Source organism: Wyeomyia smithii, chromosome 1 (assembly GCF_029784165.1).
Source record: "Wyeomyia smithii strain HCP4-BCI-WySm-NY-G18 chromosome 1, ASM2978416v1, whole genome shotgun sequence".
Lineage (NCBI taxonomy): Eukaryota > Metazoa > Arthropoda > Insecta > Diptera > Culicidae > Wyeomyia > Wyeomyia smithii.
Genome location: NC_073694.1, coordinates 182,422,427 through 182,445,395, shown reverse-complemented (window position 1 = coordinate 182,445,395; position 22,969 = coordinate 182,422,427). Strand labels below are relative to the sequence as shown.

Here is a 22,969-nt window from a genome sequence, read left to right as displayed (position 1 = left end):
AATAACTACAAGATATGTATTTTTTGTAAGAAATGTGTTTTCTAACTTTTAGGGAGATGAATCAAAAATAAAATTCTTATTTATTCAAAAACAACAAATCATTTATGAAACATAAATATAAAACATTTTTTTCTCTGATTCGATTATATATTAAATTCGATTATATATAGTGGAAAAAAAAATCGGAGACTATATATAATCGAGTCGAACCTGTATTTATACAAACACTCAGGCTCTGGGAAGGTCTAAAGTGACCGTGCCCTTCCCCCTAGTAGTAGATATTTCATCAGATAAATTAAAACGTGCATGTATATTAAGGTGGATAAACTTAATCGATTTGCCAAAAAAAAGTATTTTTTTATCACTTCGTTGGGGCCTCCAAAAAATCCTGAACCGACCGGAAGTCGATTGATCGATAGTCCTCTGAAAAAAATATGCGAAAAAGGAAGTTTTTCCAGACTAATTTTCATAAAAAATTTGGTGACGTTTGCGGTAAAAAAATAGACTTTTTTGGGATGGTGGTCAAAATATACCTAAGACAAAAAATTGAGTTTGATAAATTGCCCATGGAAGGTAATTATGTTAGCTTACTTGCAAAAAAATATACGCGGTTGCAAGAAGCCTACCGGCAGTTAATCGAACATTCGTCATAGCGGACGGACACACATGTGTAGGCATTTTTTTGACTTCTTTTTTTTTCGCATTGTTTATCAATTCCTCCTCGCTTCTCGCGACAAAATTGTTGGAGTAGATCTTACGCTTCAGGTTTGCCCTGAAATTCTCGATAGAACGCAACTCGGGGACGTTGGGCGGGTTCGCCAACCAACCGTGTCTTCGTCCTTATGGTATTTCTTGATGAGCGACGCAATTAAGCACTTCGTACTATAAATCTCCCCGTTCACGGCCAGTCCGGAGCAAAAGGAGAGCGGCTTTGACATCCCCATCTCGCTGATTATCAGCCGCACCAGCACCTTTTTGGGGTACTTGGTGTGTGAAACGAATTTCACCTTGGTGCTCTGCTCACTTCCTTCGTGAGGAAAGTAAAATACGAAGTGCCCTGCCAGTCATTGCCATACAGGTCTGGTCGTCCTTTACCACCACCACGTCGCGATTTGCCGATTTAACCATCTTATTCAGGCGCTACCGCTGCGTCATTGCCAGCAGCTCCGAGACTAGTGGACGGGACTGCCATTTCCTGACATATATGTTCATGTTCGTCAGGTACTTTTTCACTGTTTGCCCGGTTGCACCGACCTCCCACGCTGTGCTGGACCCACTTAGCTCTCCGTCTTCCTCTTCAGCATCCTTTGGAGCTTCATGTCGCTCAGGGGCGTTGGCCATCTGGAATCGAGCATTCTTTCGATTGTTGTCCAATAGTACCAAGATGTTGTATATGGCGGAACGAACTGCCGCACTATGTCCGTTTTTGACGCGGCAGGGTGCCGTTCTTCGAACACGCACATTTCTGAACGTAGTAGCTTCACTGTTTCCACCATCACGGTAAAAGTTTGGCGGATAGAGCTGTCAAATCTTTTCTGCTGATTCATGCGTTACTATGATTGATGCTGCAGGGGTAATTTCGTCAATGTGAGTGAAGGTAAACCCATGAAAAATCGGCAGTTTTTGTAAATTTTTTTTTAATTTCTAACATCAATTCTGCGAATTCTGTGTATATACAGAAGGTCGAGTTCAAACTCGGAATGTAGCACCAAGCCAAGGCTTTGCTTTTTAATCGTTCAGTGGTAAATTGAATCAGGGACCGAAACGCACGAATCCCTACCATGTGCACAGAGAAGGGAACCTGATAACCGAATAGAGGAAGATGAACAAGCTGTGTGTCCGCCAAGCTTTTACGAGGTCAGGAAAAAAACTAGAAAACAGCCGAAAAGAACGGCCTCCCTGCCGAATTTTTCAAAAGTCGGGAGAAAGCGGCTGTTACTTGCAATCCATTGACCCATATTAAAAATCTGTAAAAGAGGCCACTGTGTCGACCACAACAATTATCGAAGCACAACACTCATCAATCCTCGACGACTCCATGGTAGACTTCGTTCTCGTTGGATGTGTGCTCTGGATGAGGACACTCGATCAGTAGGTTTCAGGGGCCTATTTGTCATCAAGCAACTCACACAACCAATTTCGACAGTATAAATTATGTTTATTAACAACTAAAAACCCTTTAAACCCCCCTCTTTCTCCCTTACTCAGCCATACGACAACGTATAGCCCATACTCTCCATTAGCGTTTCCTTGATCGCCGGCTGCAGTGCCTTCTGCATGTAGCTCGTCAGTAGCCCTCGAACGCCCTTCGCGAACAGATTGTCGATTTCGTTGGAATAGGCCTCATCCAAGGCGTCGTTGGTTTCCACCGTTTGCCAGCCAGCGCCATTGCCAGCATAGGCGTTGTACGCGAATGGGTTACGCTCCGAGTGCAACGCCCGTCCGTTGGTCTGATCAATACTGAAAGGGGAAGCCATGGACGGGCGTTCTTCGTTCGCTACGTCTACCAACATGGAAGCAGGCGACAGAAACAGCGAATCTCCATCGTTTAGCTTGAAAATATCTCTATCACTCAAACCTTCATCCTCGTTCAAGTCAATCGATCGTTTATGTTCCATGTTGCGTTGGAATTCGTTGCTGTAATCCTTCTGGTAGAAATTATCATAACCATTCGTTTGGTGTTTCGAAATAAAATGCCTCCTTTTCGAGTTGATCCGATATTTAATCCCGGTTGGGCCCTCGCAACTGTGAGCGAACACCGAAATGAATCCCGGTTCGGAAAAGTGTGAATCCGTCCTCACATTAGCCTGCCGGCTTCGTTCGCCTATTCCTCCAGTTGTTAGCAACGGAACCGTTCGAAACTCAATACCTGCACGGCGTAGCCGCAAAATCATATCACAACGACCACCCGACGGATGCATGATCACTCGGCCACTGATTTGTAGATCGGGGAATTCCAACTTCGTGTCCAGCGTCCGGTTCTGCTCGGTAAAACGACACCGATCCACCACGACCCAGTGCATGTTCTGCGGTATTCGGACCCGCAAATTGGCCACCTCAACCTGGGACGTTGCGGACAAACCCGACGGGGGGAAAAACGACCCCGAACTCTGGTGACCGTTGTTGTACTTTTGCTTATAGTCGGACATAATTTGCTCGATGTCCTCCTCGTAGTTATTGTGGGGCGACCGATTGTACAGTGACTGCCGCTGGGTTCCCGTGCTGGAGAAATCGATGAGCGTCTGCCGAAAAATAGGGATGATGTTAGTGTTTTTGCTTGAAGAAGTGTCCGAACCGGGGAAACTTACTCCAAATCCCGAGCGCTGCTGGCTTCGCTTCATCGTTGTGTCCAGAGCGGATTCAAGCCGAGCGGTGCACTTCTGACTGTAGGTGTTGCGAATCGAACGCGTTTGTCCTGTGGTGAAAAAAAAAACATTTTTTTTATTTTTTCTCACAATAGTCTTCAGAGGGTAATCCAGTGCAAAAGTGAAAACCGTTTGAATAAAAATGAAAATTTTAGATGATTCTCAAAATCGTGACAACCCAGAGTCAACCTGTGTGAGTTTGCTAAGATTTAGAGAAAGGTATAGCCATCACTGGCAAAACCAATGGTATAAAAGTGCTCCAAAGGGCCGAATGGCATATATCACTCGACTTAGTTCGACGAGCTAAGCATTTTCTGTATGTGTGTATGCGTATGTGCAATTTTCAATCTCACTCGATTTTCTCAGAGATGGCTGAACCGATTTTCATAAAATCAGTATTATATGGAAAATCTAGTTGCCCCATAAGACCCTATTGATTTTTTTTTTTGCAATCGGACTTTTACTTTGCCTGGTATGTTTAAAAATGTGAAATCTAGCTATGGAAAGAAACATATTCCGAAGACTACTTAAACTCACTCACTTTTTTCAGGGATGGTTGAACCGATTTTCACAAAATCAAAGTCAAATAAAAGGTCTAGCTGCCTCATAACACCCTATTGAATTTTACTGTAATCGGACTGTAACTTCGTCTGTAATGTATCAAAATGTGAAAATCATGAAACTGCATGATCTCAAAACACAACCGATTTGAGCAATACTGATATCAAATGAACAGTAATTAAGGGTTAACTGACGAATTTTATAATGATTGATAGAAAAAAATCCTACTATAAATAATCGATTCTAAAATCATATTTCATCAAATGATATATAACCAAGTCTATATATAATCGAGTCCAACCTCAATATGGGTACAGTGACGTTTCGATTATACCATGATAAAAAAATGCGTCATATAAATATTAGAAACATATTTATTTCATGTTATTTGCATGTGTTAAATGTATGTTCATATGTGTTTGATAACATTCAAAATTTAAATGTTCGGTAGAGTTTCACTGCTGGCTACCAAAAATTTGTTTTTTAGAGTGTTAAATAAATCCAGAAATTATTATCAAGGTGTTTTTTTTTCTGGAATTTGAAGTGTTCGTGTAAATCTATTTAAACAAATAGGCTGGGTCTGAATTAATTTGGGGTTTTTAAAGTAATACTGCTAAAAAGGAAAATAATCTCAAACTGAACTCAGATTTGCCTAAAAATGGTTCTAAACTGCCGTGAGATGACATTGTGACTCAGCTCCACATGAATGTTTTTTTTTTTTTTGAAAAAAAAAAATATAGTATTTGCCAAAATATGCTCTGTACACTTTATTATATATTGGCTGACCCGGCAAACTTCGTCCCGCCCATTTTTAATTTAAAATAAATAACTTTAAACAATCCAAATCGATTGACTCCTTGCGATTTGTTTATAGTCTACAAATGCACGACGAATCGGTTATAGGATATGATTGAAATCAAAAGGCTAATCGTTTGAATTGATTGATTTCATCGGATTGACAACATCCTCGCCTTTTGGCTTTTGTACATCACTTCGATTCTGGAAATATCCATATTGAGTGGTATTCAAATATTTTGGATGTTTTCCAGAAACTGTAAGAAGTCATCTTTGAATTCAATATGATGTCCAGGGTCAATGTTTGGCTTCTATACATCATCTTGATTAAAGATATATTCATATTGAGTAGCATTCAGTTATTTTAGGCTGTTTCCCAGAAATTGTCATACTACAATTCAAACTGGTGTCTGAGGTCGATTTTTAGCTCCTTGCATCATTCTGGTTTCGGTGATACTCATATTGGGTGGTATTTGGTCACAATTCATAATGGTGTCTGAGGTCAATTTTCAGCTCCTTGCATCATCATTCCAGAGATACTCATATTGAGTGGTGTCTGGTCACTCGAGGCTGTTTTTGAAAAACCAAAAGTCGTCATCTTGGACTTTAAAATGGCATGTGAAATTATTTTTTACCTCCGGGTGTCATTCTGGCTCCAGAAACATTCATATTGAAGGGTATTTGGTCATTTTCGGCTGTTTGCCAGCCACTGGAAGTAGCCATCTTTGAATTCAAAATGGTGTCTGTGATCGATTTTTAGCTTCTGTGCATCATTTTGGTTGCGGAGATACTCATATTGGATGGAAATCGGCCATTTTTGGCTGTGGGTTGCCATCTTACAATTCAAAATGTTGTCTGAGGTCGATTCGTGACTTCAGTGCATCATTACGATTCCGGAAATACTCATATTGGGTGGTATTTGGTCATTTGCCACTCTTTTTCAGAAACCGGAAGTCGCCATTTTGGATTTCAAAATGGTATTTGGAGACATGCAGGGTGTCGAAACATTATGGACATGTTTGTTACACCTTGAAACATTTACCTGCCAAATTTGGTTCCATTTACTTGATTAGTTCGCGAGATGTGCAGAAATTTATGTTTCATTTGTATGGGACCCCTCCCTTCCAGAAGAGAGAAGGGTGTCAAACCAATATGGAGATATTTTATACTCCTTAAAACATCCACATGCAATGCTCGAGATAAGCAGAAATTTGTGTTTTATTTGTTTGGAACCCCTCCCTTACAGAAGAGGGAGGGGTGTCAAACTATTATTGACATATTTGTTATATTTAAAAACATTCACATACCAAATTTGGTTGTATTTGGTTGATTAGTTCTCGAGCTGTGCGAAATTCGTGTTTTATTTGTGTGGAACCCCTCCCTTATAGAAGAGGGAGCGGTATCAAACCATTATGGACATATTTGTAACCCCTACAATCATCCACCTGCCAAGTTTGGTTCCAAGTAGTTTGTTAGTTTTCGAGATATACAGAAATTTGTGTTTCATTTGTATGGAACCCCTCCCTTCCAGAAGAGGGAGGGATATCGAACCATTTCGGACATATTTTTCACCCCTAAAACATTAAATTTGGTTCCATTTGGTTGGTTTGTTCTAAAGATGAGCAGAAATTTGTGTTTCATTTGTATGAAACCCCTCCCTTCAAGAAGGGGGAGGGGTGTCAAACTAATGTGGACATATTTGTTACCCTTAAAAACATCCACATGCCAAATCCGGTTCCATTTGCTTGATTAGTTCTGGAGTTGTGCAGAAACGTATGTTTCATTTGTATGGGACCCCTCTCTTCCAGAAAAGGGAGGGGTCTCAAACCATCATAGGAACCTTTCTCGGCTCCAAAAACCCCTACATACAAATTTGCACGTAGATCGGTTCGGTAGTTTTCGAGCCTATATGGATCAGACAGACAGACCGGACTGCGTTTTTATAGGTATAAAAGATCTGTCAATTGACAACCCTCTAACGATAATATAACGTCAATGAACTATGATACAAATAGAGGGGTGTCCAAAAATGCAACAATAAATACTTTGTAATATTGAATATAGGAAACATTCCGCAATTTATCAACAGTGCAAAAAAAATAATTTGACACTGATTGGTTTCACTTAATTCCGACATGTCCAAAATATGCCATAAAGGACAGAATTGGTCACAAATGTGCAGGAAGGGATAGTAGACGTAAAATTCCAAAATAATCATTGAAAACAAACAGCAAAAAATACAATTATTTCGGATAATCGAGTCTAAAATTTCGAATAATCGAATCCCGGTTAATCGAGTCCGACCTGTAGTTTAAATATGTTTCACGTGTTTGTTAAATGGTTTGTATCACTGGAAATCTGTTTGTTAATGTTGCATTTTGTTCTTTGTTTGTTATTGTTAGTGTACCACCATTTCATTAGGACCACTGCGGGTCAGATGGAAATAAATACAAATAATGAATAATAAATAATGAATAGTTAATATGTCTGTTGATAGTTGCAGAGAAGAACACGTAGGGTAGGGAACATATTCTAAGCAGCTTTAGGAACCGCCTGTGTATTGAGACGAAATACTCGAAATGTGTTGGGTTAAATTCAAACAAAAGTATATTAATCTGTTCTCTATCTTTTTCTCTGTTAAAACTTGTTTTCAGATTGTAAAACTAAGTTAGCAAACTTTCACAATAATCGGTTAAAGTAACCAATCGAGGGACAATATTCCAATCACCCCGAACCTATTTTAAGCAGTTTCCATCTGTTTTGCAGGCGTTTTATTTCAGCACCCGAAGTGGCTCCTGAATAGCTGCAATATAGCTCGATTTGTTCCAATTGGTGATTGTTCACAGATTTCTTTGTGATTAACAGTATTTCTTATATTCGTAAGATAGCTAGACAATCAAAGTTTTCGTTTCTATCATTGAAATGGTCGATATTGATCAAAATTCAGGAGTTTAAGGCCTGTTTTCTTCGATTGATTAAAATAGGCGCTACTGCTCAAGCCGTTTCTTACCCTATTTGGGTGACCTGCCAGAAATCGAAGTAACGGGGAAGTTTTGAATTGTATTCCTTTGTTTTTATCTTTTTCCTATACCGTCATGTTTATCACAGGGATTTTTTCACGAGGTTCTACGCGGAGTATTGAATTAAGGCAGATTTTCAATTACCCCTAATTTTTACGCGGATTTTTGAAATGATGTGGTTTTTTACGCGCTACCGCGTTTATTGAAAAAAAAAAAATTACCTGTGTATTCGAAATAACGCGGGTTGGACACCAAAAACGTCTAAGTGCTTATTGAGAAAAAGACAACCCCCGGCCCTCCGAAAAATCCGGAATGTTTACGGTCATTTTAAATACTGGTCATAGAGCGTGTCAGCTATTTTCTGGGGTCTTTCTTGGTGGTTTACTTTACGCGGATTTTCGAATCCGCGAACTTAACGAAAAATTGGTTTATAATTACAATTATTTAGATTTATATAATAACTAGCTGACCCGGCAGACTTCGTCCCACCTATTTTTCTTTTATTTAATTTTGACCATTCACAATTCCACGCGTATTCATTTCAAATATTCGAGGATTTTTTTGTTTTACAAGTAACTGAAAAGAAACAGTTTCTATTGCCCACACAAGAAGAAAGAGTTTTTAAGTTCACTCATAAAAGAAACAGTTTTGAAATTGTTTAGTTGGAAAACAACCTTTTTCGAAAATAAATAAACAGGAGGACTTTCCATTATATTATGAAACGTGTGAAAAGCATGGGAATTCTAAATTGATTCCTAACACTTCCTAAGATTAACTTTGCGATTTTTTAATAGTCATTTCAAATCCAAACATTACGTTTGAACTCAAAATTTTCGCAATGAGAGCATCCTCACCTTTGAATTTGCCTTCAAGTATCGTCGATTGAACTACATTGCACAATGCACAATGGTCCAGAAACCGAATTTAGGGGGAAATTTGGGTCTAGAGCTCTATAGCCACATTTTAGAGAAAAACTTTCTTCTACAAAGTTGTTACATATGATAAAGCGCTCATTGAAAAATTATCAAAAATTAGGGTTTTCGATGCAATCAAGTATCTAACTTTTTTATCTTTGTAGATAGAAGAAAAATTTGATCTACAATGTTATAGCTCCATTAATTTTAAGTAACTTTGTAAAAAAAGGTTTTCTCTATCTTTGAAAACAATCGATTTATATTGAAAAAACATATTTTACGCTCTAACTTTTTTATTTCAAGTTTCATCTCAAAACTGTCTTTGAACGACTTTTAGAGATTTTCAAGAGAAACAATTTGCAATGCTGACATCGTGAATATCTCAATTTTACTCAAAGTTATTAATATTTTTCATCAAAAAATATGCGTTTTTCATTTGTATGTCATTCATTTTGGGGCAAACATAAAAAATATCTCTTCGTCTCATTTTGAAGGGCATACTTGACTCTATAAATGGAGGAACTTTTAGAAATATGTTATTTTTTAAATTTGAGTAAATTCAATTTAAAAATAAGACGAAAATTTCAATATTTTTTTACATTATGCATATAAAAGCACCCAGATTTATTTTTTGGTATTTTTACTTATAACTAGACGTAATTACCTTTAATTTGATCCAAAAAGATCGAAGATCGATCAACTGGTTCAAAAGTTATGAATTTTTTTAAATAAAACACATCGAATATAGCCGTTTTTTATGTGAAGATGATTTAGGACCAATCTTGCCTAATTACATGTTTCTGGACGTGCGAATGACTTTTAGAATTTAGAAGATTTAGTAACTCTTCTAAATCTCTTTTGGTGAGTTGATTACTTCTTCTTAATTATTTATACAATTTATTGACTTATTCATACAATCTACTAATTTATCAGGAATTTCTTCCGGAATTATGGAGTTCAAATCGTCGCCATGTTTGTTTTTCGCTGCCAAAATTTCACATTCACCGTGGTATGGTTCTGAATGATATTCGAAAACGCATTTGTAATGAGTTCCTGAGACAGTCATCAAACGATTGAAGTTTTGCGGGAATAAAATAGATGAAAATCACATCTGGCACTTTTCCATTGATTTGAATTGAGCTTACCTTGTCTTGAAACAAAAAAAAACAACCAACTTTTTAAAGCGCGTATTCTACGCTTGAACGTGGGGAAATTTGAAATTTTTTTTTTCTGAAATGACGGGCTAATTTACTCACAAATTAGAGAAATGCTGGCGCGAATAAAAAAGATCAGGTGGTGCCATTCCTAGATGATTTGTAAAATTTGTTAGTTATAATTGGTCACTTCTTCTTGATTATTCATCTAAATCGACCAACGTCGTTTACATAATTCGGAATGAACTACTTTTTCGTCGAGATTACACGGTTCAAATTTTTCGAAACCGAAAACTGTCCGATGAAAACTTTAATAGGTACTTCTCCATTTATTTTGTGGCAGAATACACAATCAAAGATTTGAATACACATTAGTGAATGAATACAGTGAATGAATGAATGAATGCACAAAAAAACGCAATTTTAGAACATTTAAAGTTTTATCGACTCTAGCATGGTATAATATGGAACCCTTTTGAATCCCACATTTATTGATTGATGGTAAATTTTATTTTTTCTCAGCAGTCAGGCACCCATTCTCACCTATGACTATGTTCAAAACTAAAAAGTACAACAAGAATATCCAAACGTGAGTGTTCATCTTCTTCACTTGACCATAAATCACAGCACCAGCTTAATTCTTTCCAACATTTTCCTCGTGCACATACACTGCATTTAGCAGAATAGTTTTATAATAACGATCACGCACAATCGATCGAATAACACTACACTAGTTCTTTCCGGTGACACGATCAATTCCGCATCCGATTCCTCACGATGATCACAACCAACTGACAACGACGACGACGCTCTCGGAGGACATCAACAGGGCAGGCAGACTACTAGATCTTCTTCTGCACGGGGGAGGCGAGGTTTTCCTACGCCGACCCGCGCCATCACTCGCAACCAAATCATAGCAACTCTAGCTGGTGTGGAAATGCATGGATGGACAGACAGACAGACAGACGAAATAATGCGGTGGAAAAATGTGGAACCCTTTAATGCAGCAGTTTCGTTCCATAACACCCCCCACACCACACGCAGCCGTAGGCGCCGCAACATAACAACTCTTTTACTGCTCACCGCCTCCTCCACCTCCCCCTTTGAGAGCCTTTCTAACGAGAGCACAATTTTCTGGCGTGCGGTTACACTGCTTTGCACTGACTGCAGCCAACTAATACACACCAGCACATCTCTTGCTGGTTGCTGGCTGTCCCCCGCTGGTAGAATATACGAAACTTGGTATACAGTGCCTATCACTAATTTGGGCCTATTTTGGCCTATTTGCTAATTGGCTAAACTAAAGCAACTTCCAAAGATAATCAATCAATTCTTTCCACTAATTATTGCATTAAAATACAGAATTGTTTACGCTTATAGAAACCCACCCTTCTCCTCAATTCGTCATCCGAAGTTCGATCTGCATTGTAGCTCCTTTCCTTTTGATGACTTCACGCAGATAGCCCCCCGGTTCGCGTTCGCGAGAGCTTTTACTGTACGACTGCAGCAGGCGTGTGTCGTCAGTAAATGCGCCCGGGGCAGAAAGCTTGAGCCCGCCAAAATCAGGACATTGCACAATGGTGCAGAAACCAAATTTAAGGAGAAATTTGGGTCTAGAGCTCTATAGCAACATTTCAGAGAAAAACTTTCTTCTACAATGTTGTTACATATGATAAAACGATTATTTAAAAATTATCAAAAATTAGGGTGACCAACATTTTCGATGCAATAAAGTATCTAGCTTTTTTATCTTTGTGGATAAAAGAAAACTTTGTTCTACAATGGTCACCCTATTTCGGAGCTAGTCCCCCTAACAACCCAACGAAACAATACGGGTTTGATTATTTTCAATATAGATCCATCCCTGCGATTTTGAGCACAATTGAAGCACTTTGCGTGACCAACTCCGAAATAGTATGACCATAAAAAATGATTGTGTTCGATGTATTTAATTTAAAAAAAAAAGTCATAACTTTTGAACCAGTTCAAATCTTTTTGGATCAAATTAAAGGTAATTATTCCTAGTTATAAGAAAAAATACCAAAAAATGAATGTGGATGCTTTTATATGCATAATGTATAAAATTACTAAAATTTTCGTCTTGTTTTTAAATTGAATTTACTCAAATTTAAAAAATAACATATTTTTGAAAATTCCCTCATTCATAGGGTCAAGTATGTCCTTCAAAATGAGACCAAGAGATATTTTTTATGTTTGCCCCAAAAAGAATGACATACAAATGAAAAACGCATATTTTTGATGAAAAATATTAATAACTTTGAGTAAAATTGAGATATTTACGATGTCAGCATTGCAAACTGTTACTCTTAAAAAGCTCTGAAAGTCGTTCAAAGACAGTTTTGAGATGAAACTTGAAATAAAAAAGTTAGAGCGTAAAATGTGTTTTGAAGTAGAATACTTCTCTCAGGAAGTTCAGCTACATAGGGATGTGAAATGAAAATCTAAAACCGAAAAAAGTGAAAAAAAATGTCCAATTTCAAATGCTAAAAAATCGGTTAGTATTCGATGGATTTCCTTAGTTCTTGTAGCAATAGATTGGAAAATCTTCAAAGATTCTTCCCAAAAGAAGATATTTGTAATTTTATTATTCACACTATTGTACTATTGAAAATAGTCAAGCCTTGTCAAAACGAAAAATTCGACCTCTGATTGGTCGTTATATGATTGCTTCCCAAGCACGGTCGACAGAATCATATACCTTGCAATTGAAAACATGCTATTTGGCCTATATAAGAGCCTGTTTTAGCCGAAGCAGGTCATAATAGTTCTATACAGCGACAACAGCTGTCGTCCTTCCTTAGCAGCAGCACTAGCCCTGTGGTTGGTCACCACGTCTCAGGAGCAGCGCGGTTCTTCTCAGCGTGTGTCGCCAGACTGCCATTATTTCCCCGTGTTGGGGCAGCATGAAGATTGCCATCAGGAAATCCAATTTTGAAAACCAAAATGCCTTTTCCAAGGCAAATGAACAAGTCATTGAAAGTCAATAATTTTTGACAACGTAAGCAAGCATTCTGTGTTGGATCCTAACAATTTTAGTCTGTCGCGCCCGTCTAATTCACTGAATGTGAAATAGCTTCCACAGTGCATGTTGTCCGTGTATCTCAATTCCCCCACTGTTAGGGCAGCTCAAAGGTTGCAATCAGCAACCGATTTTGAACCGCGAAATGCCTTTTTCAAGCCAAATAAACAAATAATTGAAGGTTAATAATTTTCTGGCATCAACACAAACAGACATTCTTTGCGGGATGCAATCAAATTCTGTTGTAGTTGTCTAATTTTTACTTTATTGAAGTAACCCCCCACTGTTGGGGCAGCGCAAAGGCTGTGATCATCATAACCGATATTGAATAACAAACTGCCCTGTTAGAACGCATTCACAAAAGCAGTTAGTTCGACTATGCAGAGCTAATATGAAGTCGATTCAATCGATCAGCATTACCAGAATTTCGTCGTCTCCCAGCTGCCGAGTTGCAACATGATGCAACATGCAACAGCGAGCAAACGTAATCACTTGATGTTACAAGCCGCAATACGGTTAGAGATAAATCGTTGCGTGTGTGAGAGCACCATCGGTGTTTATTCGCTGGATACAAAAATCAAATGCGAATTATGGAATAATTCGTCTGAAGAACATTAGAGAATGGAAAAACTGAACTGAAAGGCGTGGCCTATTTCGTAGCACCCTTCGACTATAAAAAAGTGTTTCTGGGAAATCTAGCTACATTCATTAGTCGGAAGGTGAGCTGGATGGACCGTCCACAACGTTGACAGCAGTAGCAGCAGATATCAGCACTCAGCAGTAACAGAGGATAGCAGCGGGTTGCGCCTGTGGCTGCCTTCAAATTAAACAAATCACTTGCCCTGCGGTTGGTTACCAGGTTTCAGGCCTCTGTCAGGCTGAACGCTCAATAATAATAAAATTGCATTATATCCGATATGTAATTCAACAATTGTTCTTTTGAGGACAAACAAAACACTTAGTTTGAAGAGTTAATAGCTTTGGGTAGAGAGCAATTTGGTAACAGCCTCAGCGGTAGGTGCAGCCGGTACTTCCCTGAGGCCGATGTTATAAGGAGTAAATGGAAGCGGTACGGCGAAACAGTTCGGGTGTGCTTAGACGCGCGTCATTTTCCGTTGTTGATATTATTCCCCACATGAAACGACGCGCTTTCGTCTGATAGCGGCTTATACCGGTAGATGCATTTGCCAACACTTACTCCAGTAAAGCCGTGTCTAATTTTCAATGTGAAAACACCTTTCTATTGTGTTGGCCGTGCGCATTAGGCCTCTGCCAGGCTAAACGCGAAAAGTGGCGCGAGCCGATTCGCCCGGCCGTAGGTTAATGTACAGCCGTAAGTAGAGCTGTGTAAAAGTATTCTACTTGAACCTTGCGGTCGTGGCTTTGCACACAACCCTCCTGTGATTTTTTCAATATAAATCAGTTGCTTTCAAAGATAAAGAAAAACTTTTTTTTACAAAGTTACTCAAAATTAATGGAGCTATAACATTGTAGAACAAAGTTTTCTTCTATCTAAAAAGATAAAAAAGTTAGATACTATATTGCATCAAAAATGTTGGTCACCCTAATTTTTGATAATTTTTCAATAAGCGCTTTATCATATGTAACAACTTTGTAGATGAAAGTTTTTCTCTGAAATGTTGCTATAAACTCTAGACCCAAATTTCCCCCTAAATTTGGTTTCTGGGAATTGTGCATTGGTGTGACACGAAGATGGTGTGCGTTTTGCTTTCTCCTTTGTTTTCAATCAAATTATAATTGCTTAAAAACGGTCTGGTATACTGATTGAAAGAATAGTTTTCAACCGAAAACCAGTTTACGCATCGAAATTCACACTTATTGCTTATGTTTCGAACACAAAAACGCTATTTCAACAGGTGCACTGAAATGAGCTGCTCCAAATTATTGCTGGACCAACTTTTAAAGCGGATTGCGTGAAAAGCCACCCTCCCCTTCGTTATTTCAACTAGAGCGGGAGGCTTCGAGATGCAATAGACAACATCATGCTCGGTGTGTTCTTTTGATGCCCTTTCCTCTCGGTGAATCAGCTCTTTTTACCGTGCGAATAAAGTGCAACCAGAGGTGCCAGATTATTTATTTTTTTTGGTAGTCAAGGAACAACTGTTCCACAATATCGCAAACAAAATGGTGTTTTATGACACAAACATAAAAAAACACTCTTCTGGCAGCTACAGTAGGCGAGCGCTGTGGCTGTAGATATGTAAAATCAACATCAAATCCAAAGCAGAGACCCTTGATGCATTACAGCCACGCATCACGGGAGCTCTTTTGTGGTGCAGTCTACCAGGCACCATACGGGAGAGTAGGGTGGGGGAGGTGAGAATGTGGGAAAGACGGGTGCTTTGTTGTTTAATTATTTTCTTCGTTTGCCAGGTGTTTTTAAGTGTACCTAATTAGGAGATGAGGAAAAGATGAGTTCCAAGTTCGTGATACAATCTCGGCCCTTTTTATTTCGAGCACGGTTATGCTTTTCGGTGAAAACAATACGACTTCGACTACCAAACGATAGCAGCCCTATGGGGGCTGATGGGAAATAAGTGATTTAGCATAATAGTGCCTGATGAGTTATTCGGCCTTCCATGCTCGGTTTATTCATTTACATTCATGCTTCGCTTGACATATGGCAGTGAAAAGAAGCGAAGTTTTGGACCCGTTACAAAACGGGTTGTGCGGCGCCGCGACGTTTGTTGTTGCATCTGGCCGTCCAGAGCCATGAGAAGTTCGTTTCCCCCGTTTTTTTTTTCCTTATGCACCAATGTGAGATAGAAAGTAAAAGATTTATCCAATCGGTGCATTTGTATCGTTCACAACTGCTCAGTAATGTGAACTGGTAGCTGCAGTGATTTCAACTTGCGGAAAACCGGGTTCGTCGCTGTAGGTCAATGCCGGCTGTTGGACTTCAGACGCAGGAAAAGTAAAGTGATTTTTCTTCATCCTAAACCTACCTGACGATGGAACGTGTTAAGATAAGTAGGCTCGGAAATCTGCGACTTTTTTTATGTCAAACGTCATTGTTTACTGTGATGATGATTTCAAACAATTTTCATTTCATTTGCAAAGCAAAACTATTCCTCAAACGGTACGCATGTTGACCCGAAAACAGCTTTGTGGAGCATTTCAATTCGTGACGCGTCGCAGTGAACCGGAAAAGGCGTCTGGGTAATTGAAAATAGGTTTTGGATAATTTACCTACGGTGGTACCCTTTTCACCATTGTCACCAAAACCATGAACGCATGACACCACCGATCAATCCGAGCGAATAAGGTGGCGGCGTCTTCAGCAGAGGAAGTTCCCGTTCGGGTTGGGTGATTTTCAATGCAAATCAAGGTCGCCGAGTCGAGATACTGTTCTGCTTAGTGAATGTGTTAAGCAGCCTATGGAAACCAGGTGACAGCTACGGTTTGAGAAGTAGGCCTCGGCTGCTTCTGATGCAACTTCGTGAAGCCTGAATGCAATTCAGGGTTTATATCCGTGACACTTTGCAAAAGGTTTGCTTCAGAATGCGGAGCCATTCAACGTCGATATTTTTCAGGTCAAGATTTTTGCTACTAACTAGATCGCAGTATGCCATGAGAATGACATAATGAACCAGTTTTTTGGCCGTCAAAGTTCGCTTGCTTTGAGTAGCACTTTTTTGCAATATTTTAATTTAATGTTCCAAACCCAAGTCGAGAGGCCCAGACGGTAAAAAACATATTGGGTGCGCACCGTCACACGACAAACCCTCCGGACAGTTGCAGACAATGGCCGTTGGAGGAAGAAAGCCCAAGTTACACAGTTCACTTTGATTATCTTTTCCCACAGCTCTATTACGGTGGGCTTTATTTTAACTGATTACGACAGTTTAGCAGTGTGTTGATGTGACTCCAAAACGCATTCAAAGTTATATGTCACATTGAATTAATTAATACGTTACCAAAATTTGACAATCCAGCTGTATAGTTTCATTCTGCAGAACTGTTTCCTGAAACAATTTTACATTTTAAAATCTTAATTACCAGTATTTCAACTTTGTAATTTTTTCAAGCTCTTGAATCTCTATTTCGCGCCATGCATTCTTGTACTGTTGTTCAATCCGAAATAAAAAATCTCTATTTTAAAAGAAAAATATAACTTATAAGCTTTTTAACTTTTATAACTTTTCACCATCCAGCTCAAAATCTCAGTGTGTTAATCTGGGAATTAAAGTACAAAAATCCGCTATAAATATGAAAAACGCAACAGAGAAACACCAGAGTGTTAATTTTTTTTTTCATAAGCCCGGTGTTGAATTATTTATAACGTTTACATTCTAGAATGATGAAATTCAAAATATTTGGATTTGATTTGCATTGGATTCAAACTGTTTTTCTACTGGATTTAGGTCGTGTTTGACTTTTTTCCTGTGTGGGCTTAATACTGTGACCTGAATCTATTGTAACTTTCTCGGATGTCTGCTATTGAGAGTGGGTGATATGCTCATTACTTATCCGTGCTTGTGCGTAAGTTCATTACCCTTCCTATTACGCTAACCGCTCTACTATACCAGCCCTGTTTTTCCTGCCAAGTATCGCCAATTATAATTCTCTGAACTAACTGAACTTTCAACTATGTGTTCTTCTAGCCAGTTTTATCAAAAGAGGGATTTATTTTGTCAAGAGTTAGTGACGTTATTATAAAGTTGTAATGACAAGAATGGATAAGAGGAAAGCTTAATAATAAACTCATCTTTGAACTTCTGACATCGAATGGCTCTGGTTCGACTAAGCTAGGCTACGCAGCTCCCCCATGTATTCGACTCGGATTTGTTTGAAATTGGATTTGGAAAGGAATTATATTGGGTTTGGATTAGATTTGGATTGATTTCAGATTGGATTTAGATTAGATATAAATTGTTTTCTCTAGGTTTAGATTGTAATTGTTTCAACTCCTGAACATTCCTTTCAAAGCTGCAAGAACATGATCGGAATTTTGTGACTTAAATGATTTTAAAGTTGTGTTTTCAATTTTATAGAAGTTCAAATTTTGTGATTTATATTTGTCTTCCTTGCACATAAAACTCCATTTTGTTCGGCAACGTTGGGCATATTTCATCAACTGAGTGGTCCACAATTAACGTAGACTACTTAGGAAGCGTAGGAGTGGTTGATAAACAGCTGGACAGTGCGTACCAGCAGTACTAGTTTGCATAAAATAGACCCCAGTGCGGTTCACAGCATAATTCCTAGGAACTCCCTACCTTCACGTTGTACCAACTGGATTTTGTCGTATGCTGACAGGGAACGAGGAGCGGTGCTCCTAGGAGGCAGCTTGCCTGAGCGTCAGTTCTTCATGTTAGGGACGGCTCAAACAGGTCTGATCCGGAGAGGACGGCTGAATTATGAAATGCGGTGTCTAGCCAGTTACATCTAAGACAGGAGTCCCGTCGCGAGACTAGACTGTCACAGCCCTAGTAAAACAGCATGCTGAGAAGTTGATTTTTTTTATTAGGGAATTAGAATTACATTGTCCATTGATGAAAACTTTTGAAATATATCTCAGTCAATTGCTATACTCGTCCCCTTCAAAAATCAATGACCACTATTGTTGAGGTACCTGCACCGACACGCTCCCGGGCAGGTAAAGTAAAGTTTATGAACCCAATCACCTTCCGCTTTCTAGGCTGTAAACAGCCATAACCAAGAAACCTTGATTTGCGTTCAAATAATGCACCACAACTGCACAACCGATGTTCCGATGCATCGCTTTCCATGTTTTTTTTTTCTTCATCTATAGTTTATTTGACACGACACAAATACAATTCAATGTTTAACGGCGCCAATTATATCTGGTAGCTTACTTTCTAAAGTATCTTAATAACTAAAAGCAAATTTTTTATCCTCGCTGTCGACTACGAGCTGAAACTAAATCTAACTTAACTTAGAATATTTTGCATTAAAAGCACAGGTTCGCTGTTTGATGGTTTTCATTGCCATAGGTAAGCAGCATATTAAATTTGTTCCGCTGCTGGGCCAAGATATTACGGACTGGCATATTGGGTTGTTTCCATCGGGCCTTGAGAGTATCGTGCGGGTCTGATTGCTGTTTCCGGATCCGGGGTCTTAACGTGTTCTTGTCGTTTGGTTGGATGTAGGCGGTAGGGATAGGACTAAACTGGGGCGTGGATGGATTTCAGGAAAACGTATATAAGGGACATGTAGGATAGGTCACGGCTCGCCAAGACATCACGAACAGGAACAGCCGGCTGCCTACTTTCGGCCTGCAGGGAAGCTATTAATTTAGACCTGGCGTCACGGTGTACAGGGCATGACCAAACAACGTGCTCTATGTCGTGATAACCTTCACCACAGGCACAGATACCACTTTCCCCGAGCCCAACGCGACGGAAATGCGCGTCAAATCTATAGTGATTGGACATAAGCCGGGACATCACGCAAATGAAATCCCGACCTACATCCAACCCCTTGAACCACGGGTTCGTCGACACCTTGGGGATTATGGAATGTAACCACCTTCCCAGTTCCCCCTTGGTCCAGGAATTTTGCCAACTGATGATCGTATTCTGACGTACAAATGCGAGAAATTCATTAAAGGCAATTGGTCTTTCATAAATATCACCGTTTGTTGCGCCCACCTTAGCCAAAGAGTCCGCTTTCTCATTACCCGGTATCGAGCAGTGAGAAGGGACCCACGCTAAGGTAATCTGAGTAGATTTTTCGGATAAAGCACTCAGATGTTCCCGTATTTTCCCCAGGAAATACGGAGAGTGCTTAACATCTTTCATCGATCGGAGAGCCTCAATGGAACTGAGACTGTCCGTAAAGATGAAATAATGGTCCGTGGGCATTTTTTCGATAATCCCTAGGGTATACTGAATAGCAGCTAATTCTGCGACGTAAACAGAAGCAGGATTATCGAGCTTATGGGAGACGGTTAAATTGTTATTGAAGATACCGAAGCCAGTGGACCCATCAAGAAGTGATCCGTCAGTGTAGTACATATTGTCGCAGTTGCTGTTTCGATATTTATTGGAAAAAATTTTAGGGATCTGCTGCACGCGTAAATGATCCGGGATTCCACGAGTTTCTTCTATCATGGATGTATCGAAAAACACAGTAGAATCAGAAGTATTTGATAAGTCGACACGATTTGGAATATTCGAAGAAGGGTTAATATTTTGGGACATGTGATTGAAATACAATGTCATAAAACGGGTTTGAGAATTAAGTTCGATTAACCTTTCAAAATTTTCAATCACGGGACGGTTCAAGACCTCACATTTGATTTGAATACGAGAAGACAGGCTCCAGAAGCGGTTTTTCAATGGTAGTACTCCAGCTAAGATCTCCAAACTCATCGTATGGGTCGATTGCATGCAACCCAAGGCGATACGCAAACAACGATATTGTATTCGCTCCAGTTTGATCAACCTTCTCCTTCACTTGCCTCCAATCCTGCGGTACAATGTTTTGCTCCAGGAACTTATTGAACAAGTTCAACAAGCGCCTCTTGGCATTGCCGGGTAGATTCTTCAACAAGTTGAATTTGATTCTATCTAACCCAGGCGCGTTATTGTTACGGGACAGGAGGGCAACTGAAAATTCTGCCATCGTAAAAGGTGATTCTATCGCGTCGTGGCCCGGAGACGCATCACGAACAATATTTTGCTCAGGAACAGAGTCCGGACATACTTTCCTGGCAAAATCAAATATCCACCGACTTGAAGACTCCTCGCTTTCGTTGACCGTTACGCGATTCCGCATTTTTCGGGCTGTGTTCCAAAGAGTGCTCATCGATGTCTCCCTCGACGTCTCGTTCACGAACCGACGCCAATATCCGCGTTTCTTTGCTTTAGCCAAACTTTTAAGCTTGGTATCAAGCTCCGAATACCGTAAATAGTCGCCAGGTATACCTCCCTTCTGGAAGGCCAAAAACGCGTCGGATCTTTGCGTGTAGACATCGGAGCACTCTTGGTCCCACCACGGAGTGGGAGGCCGTTCTTTGATCGTTACGCCGGGATATTTCTTCGTTTGGGCTTGCAACGCGGCGTCGAGAATCAAGCCCGCGAGGAGGTTGTGTTCTTCAAGTGGTGGATGATGTTGAATCGAATCGACCGCTTTTGAAATCATTTCCTCGTATAACTTCCAATCGACATTCCGTGTGAGGTCATACGGAATGTCAATTGGTCGCATGCGAGTTGAACCGTTAGTAATTGAAATAAGAATAGGCAGATGGTCGCTACCGTGAGGATCGAGGATTACCTTCCATGTGCAATCCAACCGTAGCGACGTCGAACATAAGGATAGATCCAAAGCGCTTGGGCGCGCTGGAGGTTTCGGGATACGTGTCATTTCACCGTTGTTTAAAATAGTCATGTCGAAGTCATCGCAAAGGTTATAGATTAAAGAGGAGCGGTTATCATTGTAAGGGGAACCCCAAGCCACACCATGAGAGTTGAAGTCTCCCAAAATCAAACGTGGCGAGGGAAGAAGTTCTATTAAATCAAAGAGCAGCCGTTGCCCAACCTGTGCTCTGGGAGGAATATATATTGAGGCAATACAAAGCTCTTTACCTTGTATTGTCATTTGACATGCGACAACTTCGGTGCCTGGAATCGAGGGGAGGTTAATACGATAGAAAGAATAGCACTTTTTAATCCCTAAAAGTACTCCTCCATATGGGGTGTCTCGATCAAGGCGAATAATATTAAAATCATGGAAGTTGAGATCAATATTTGAAGTAAGCCAAGTTTCACAAAGGGAAAATGCATCGCATTTGTTTTTATTTATCAAAACTTTAAACGAATCAATTTTTGGTAAAATACTTCTACAATTCCACTGTAAGACAGAGATAGAATCCTTCATATACGCAGTTGAATTAGGCATCGAAGGATACAATCGCTGCAAGGAGGGGCCATTGGGCAGTCAACTGCTTCAAAAATGATCTAACTGTTGGGAGGAATGCTGTAAGAAAAATTTTAATTGGATCGGGTACATTGAAATTTTCAAAAATCCAGTCCACAATGTCAGAAAATTTCACTAATCCAGAGTTTGTTTCATCAACTGGATGTGCAAAAGGAACAACTGGGGTTTTAGATGTTCCTGGCAGTGCTGGAAACTCCTTCTGGGACTTTAAATTTGCAAGCCCAGGAGGAGTTTGCTTCGGTTTTTCCGCAGCACTGTTTGGTTTGTTCGTACTTTTCATTACACTTTGGGAAATCTTAGGACCTTTACGGGGAAGTTTAGGAGAAGAAACATTTTTCCTCTTCCTAGACTCCCCAGGATTGGCATAAGATGTTCCCGCTGATGAATCGTCAGAATCGGTTTCATCAGAGGACAACAGATCAAAGGGGTTCGATGTTATGGTAGAAGTGGTCACGGTCTTCTTCAGCATCTCAGCATAAGAACGCTTTGAACGCTCCTTAAGTGACCGCTTGATTTTATCTCTGCGCTGCATGTACACCGGGCATGTGGAGAGCTCATGCTGGTTTTCCCCACAGTGAATACATTTTTCAGCATTTACACTGCAAGAATCGTCCGCATGAGTTTCTCCACACTTGCTACATCGTGCCTTATTGCAGCAGTAGGCGGCTGTGTGGCCTAACTGCTTGCAATTGGTGCAATTCATAACACGGGGTACATACAATCGCACAGGCAGACGAACCCGGTCGATCGAGACGTGGCTAGGGAGTGCAGATCCGGCAAACGTAACGCAAACGAGTCTGACGGAGTGTAAACTTTTTTACCGCCGACGAGAGACATGGACCGCAATTGCTTACAATCCAAAATCTTCGCCTGTGTTTCGGTATTTTTGAAGCAACCGGTTGCGCTTTTTAGGGTACACTCGATAGACAGACTCGAATCGGTTATGACACCGTCGATCTCCACATCTCTTGCGGGTATGTAAACGCGATACTCGCGTGTGAAGAGCTCAGAGCAAGCGATAGCATTGGCCTGTGCCAGATCACTGTCCACGACACGGAGCTTGTTAGGTCGGACCTTGGAAATTTCGGTCACGGCCTTGTACCCCTTCGTCAGGTCTTTTGAAATTTGCAGTATGTTTAATCGCTTTGAATTCACTCCTGCCTTTGGACGAAAATAAACAGTATAGCTGCCCTGT

General features: G+C 40.0%; 1 protein-coding gene across 2 annotated transcripts in view; it reads right to left on the bottom strand.

Moving 5' to 3' along the window:
* Window positions 1–2,146: 2,146 nt before the first annotated feature.
* LOC129717492 (uncharacterized) overlaps window positions 2,147–22,969 on the bottom strand; it is a 53,731-nt gene continuing 32,908 nt past the window's right edge. The window contains exons 1-3 of one of the 2 annotated variants that reach the window (XM_055667432.1): window positions 10,353–10,758; window positions 3,309–3,415; window positions 2,148–3,242 (exon numbers count right to left, since the gene is read on the bottom strand). In XM_055667432.1, coding sequence (XP_055523407.1) covers window positions 2,205–3,242; window positions 3,309–3,415; window positions 10,353–10,410 — 1,203 coding nt within the window. In that variant the 5' untranslated portion in view covers window positions 10,411–10,758 and the 3' untranslated portion in view covers window positions 2,148–2,204. Of the gene's footprint in view, window positions 3,243–3,308; window positions 3,416–10,352; window positions 10,759–22,969 lie in introns of those variants that run through there. The other variant, XM_055667433.1, reaches the window with a different exon arrangement.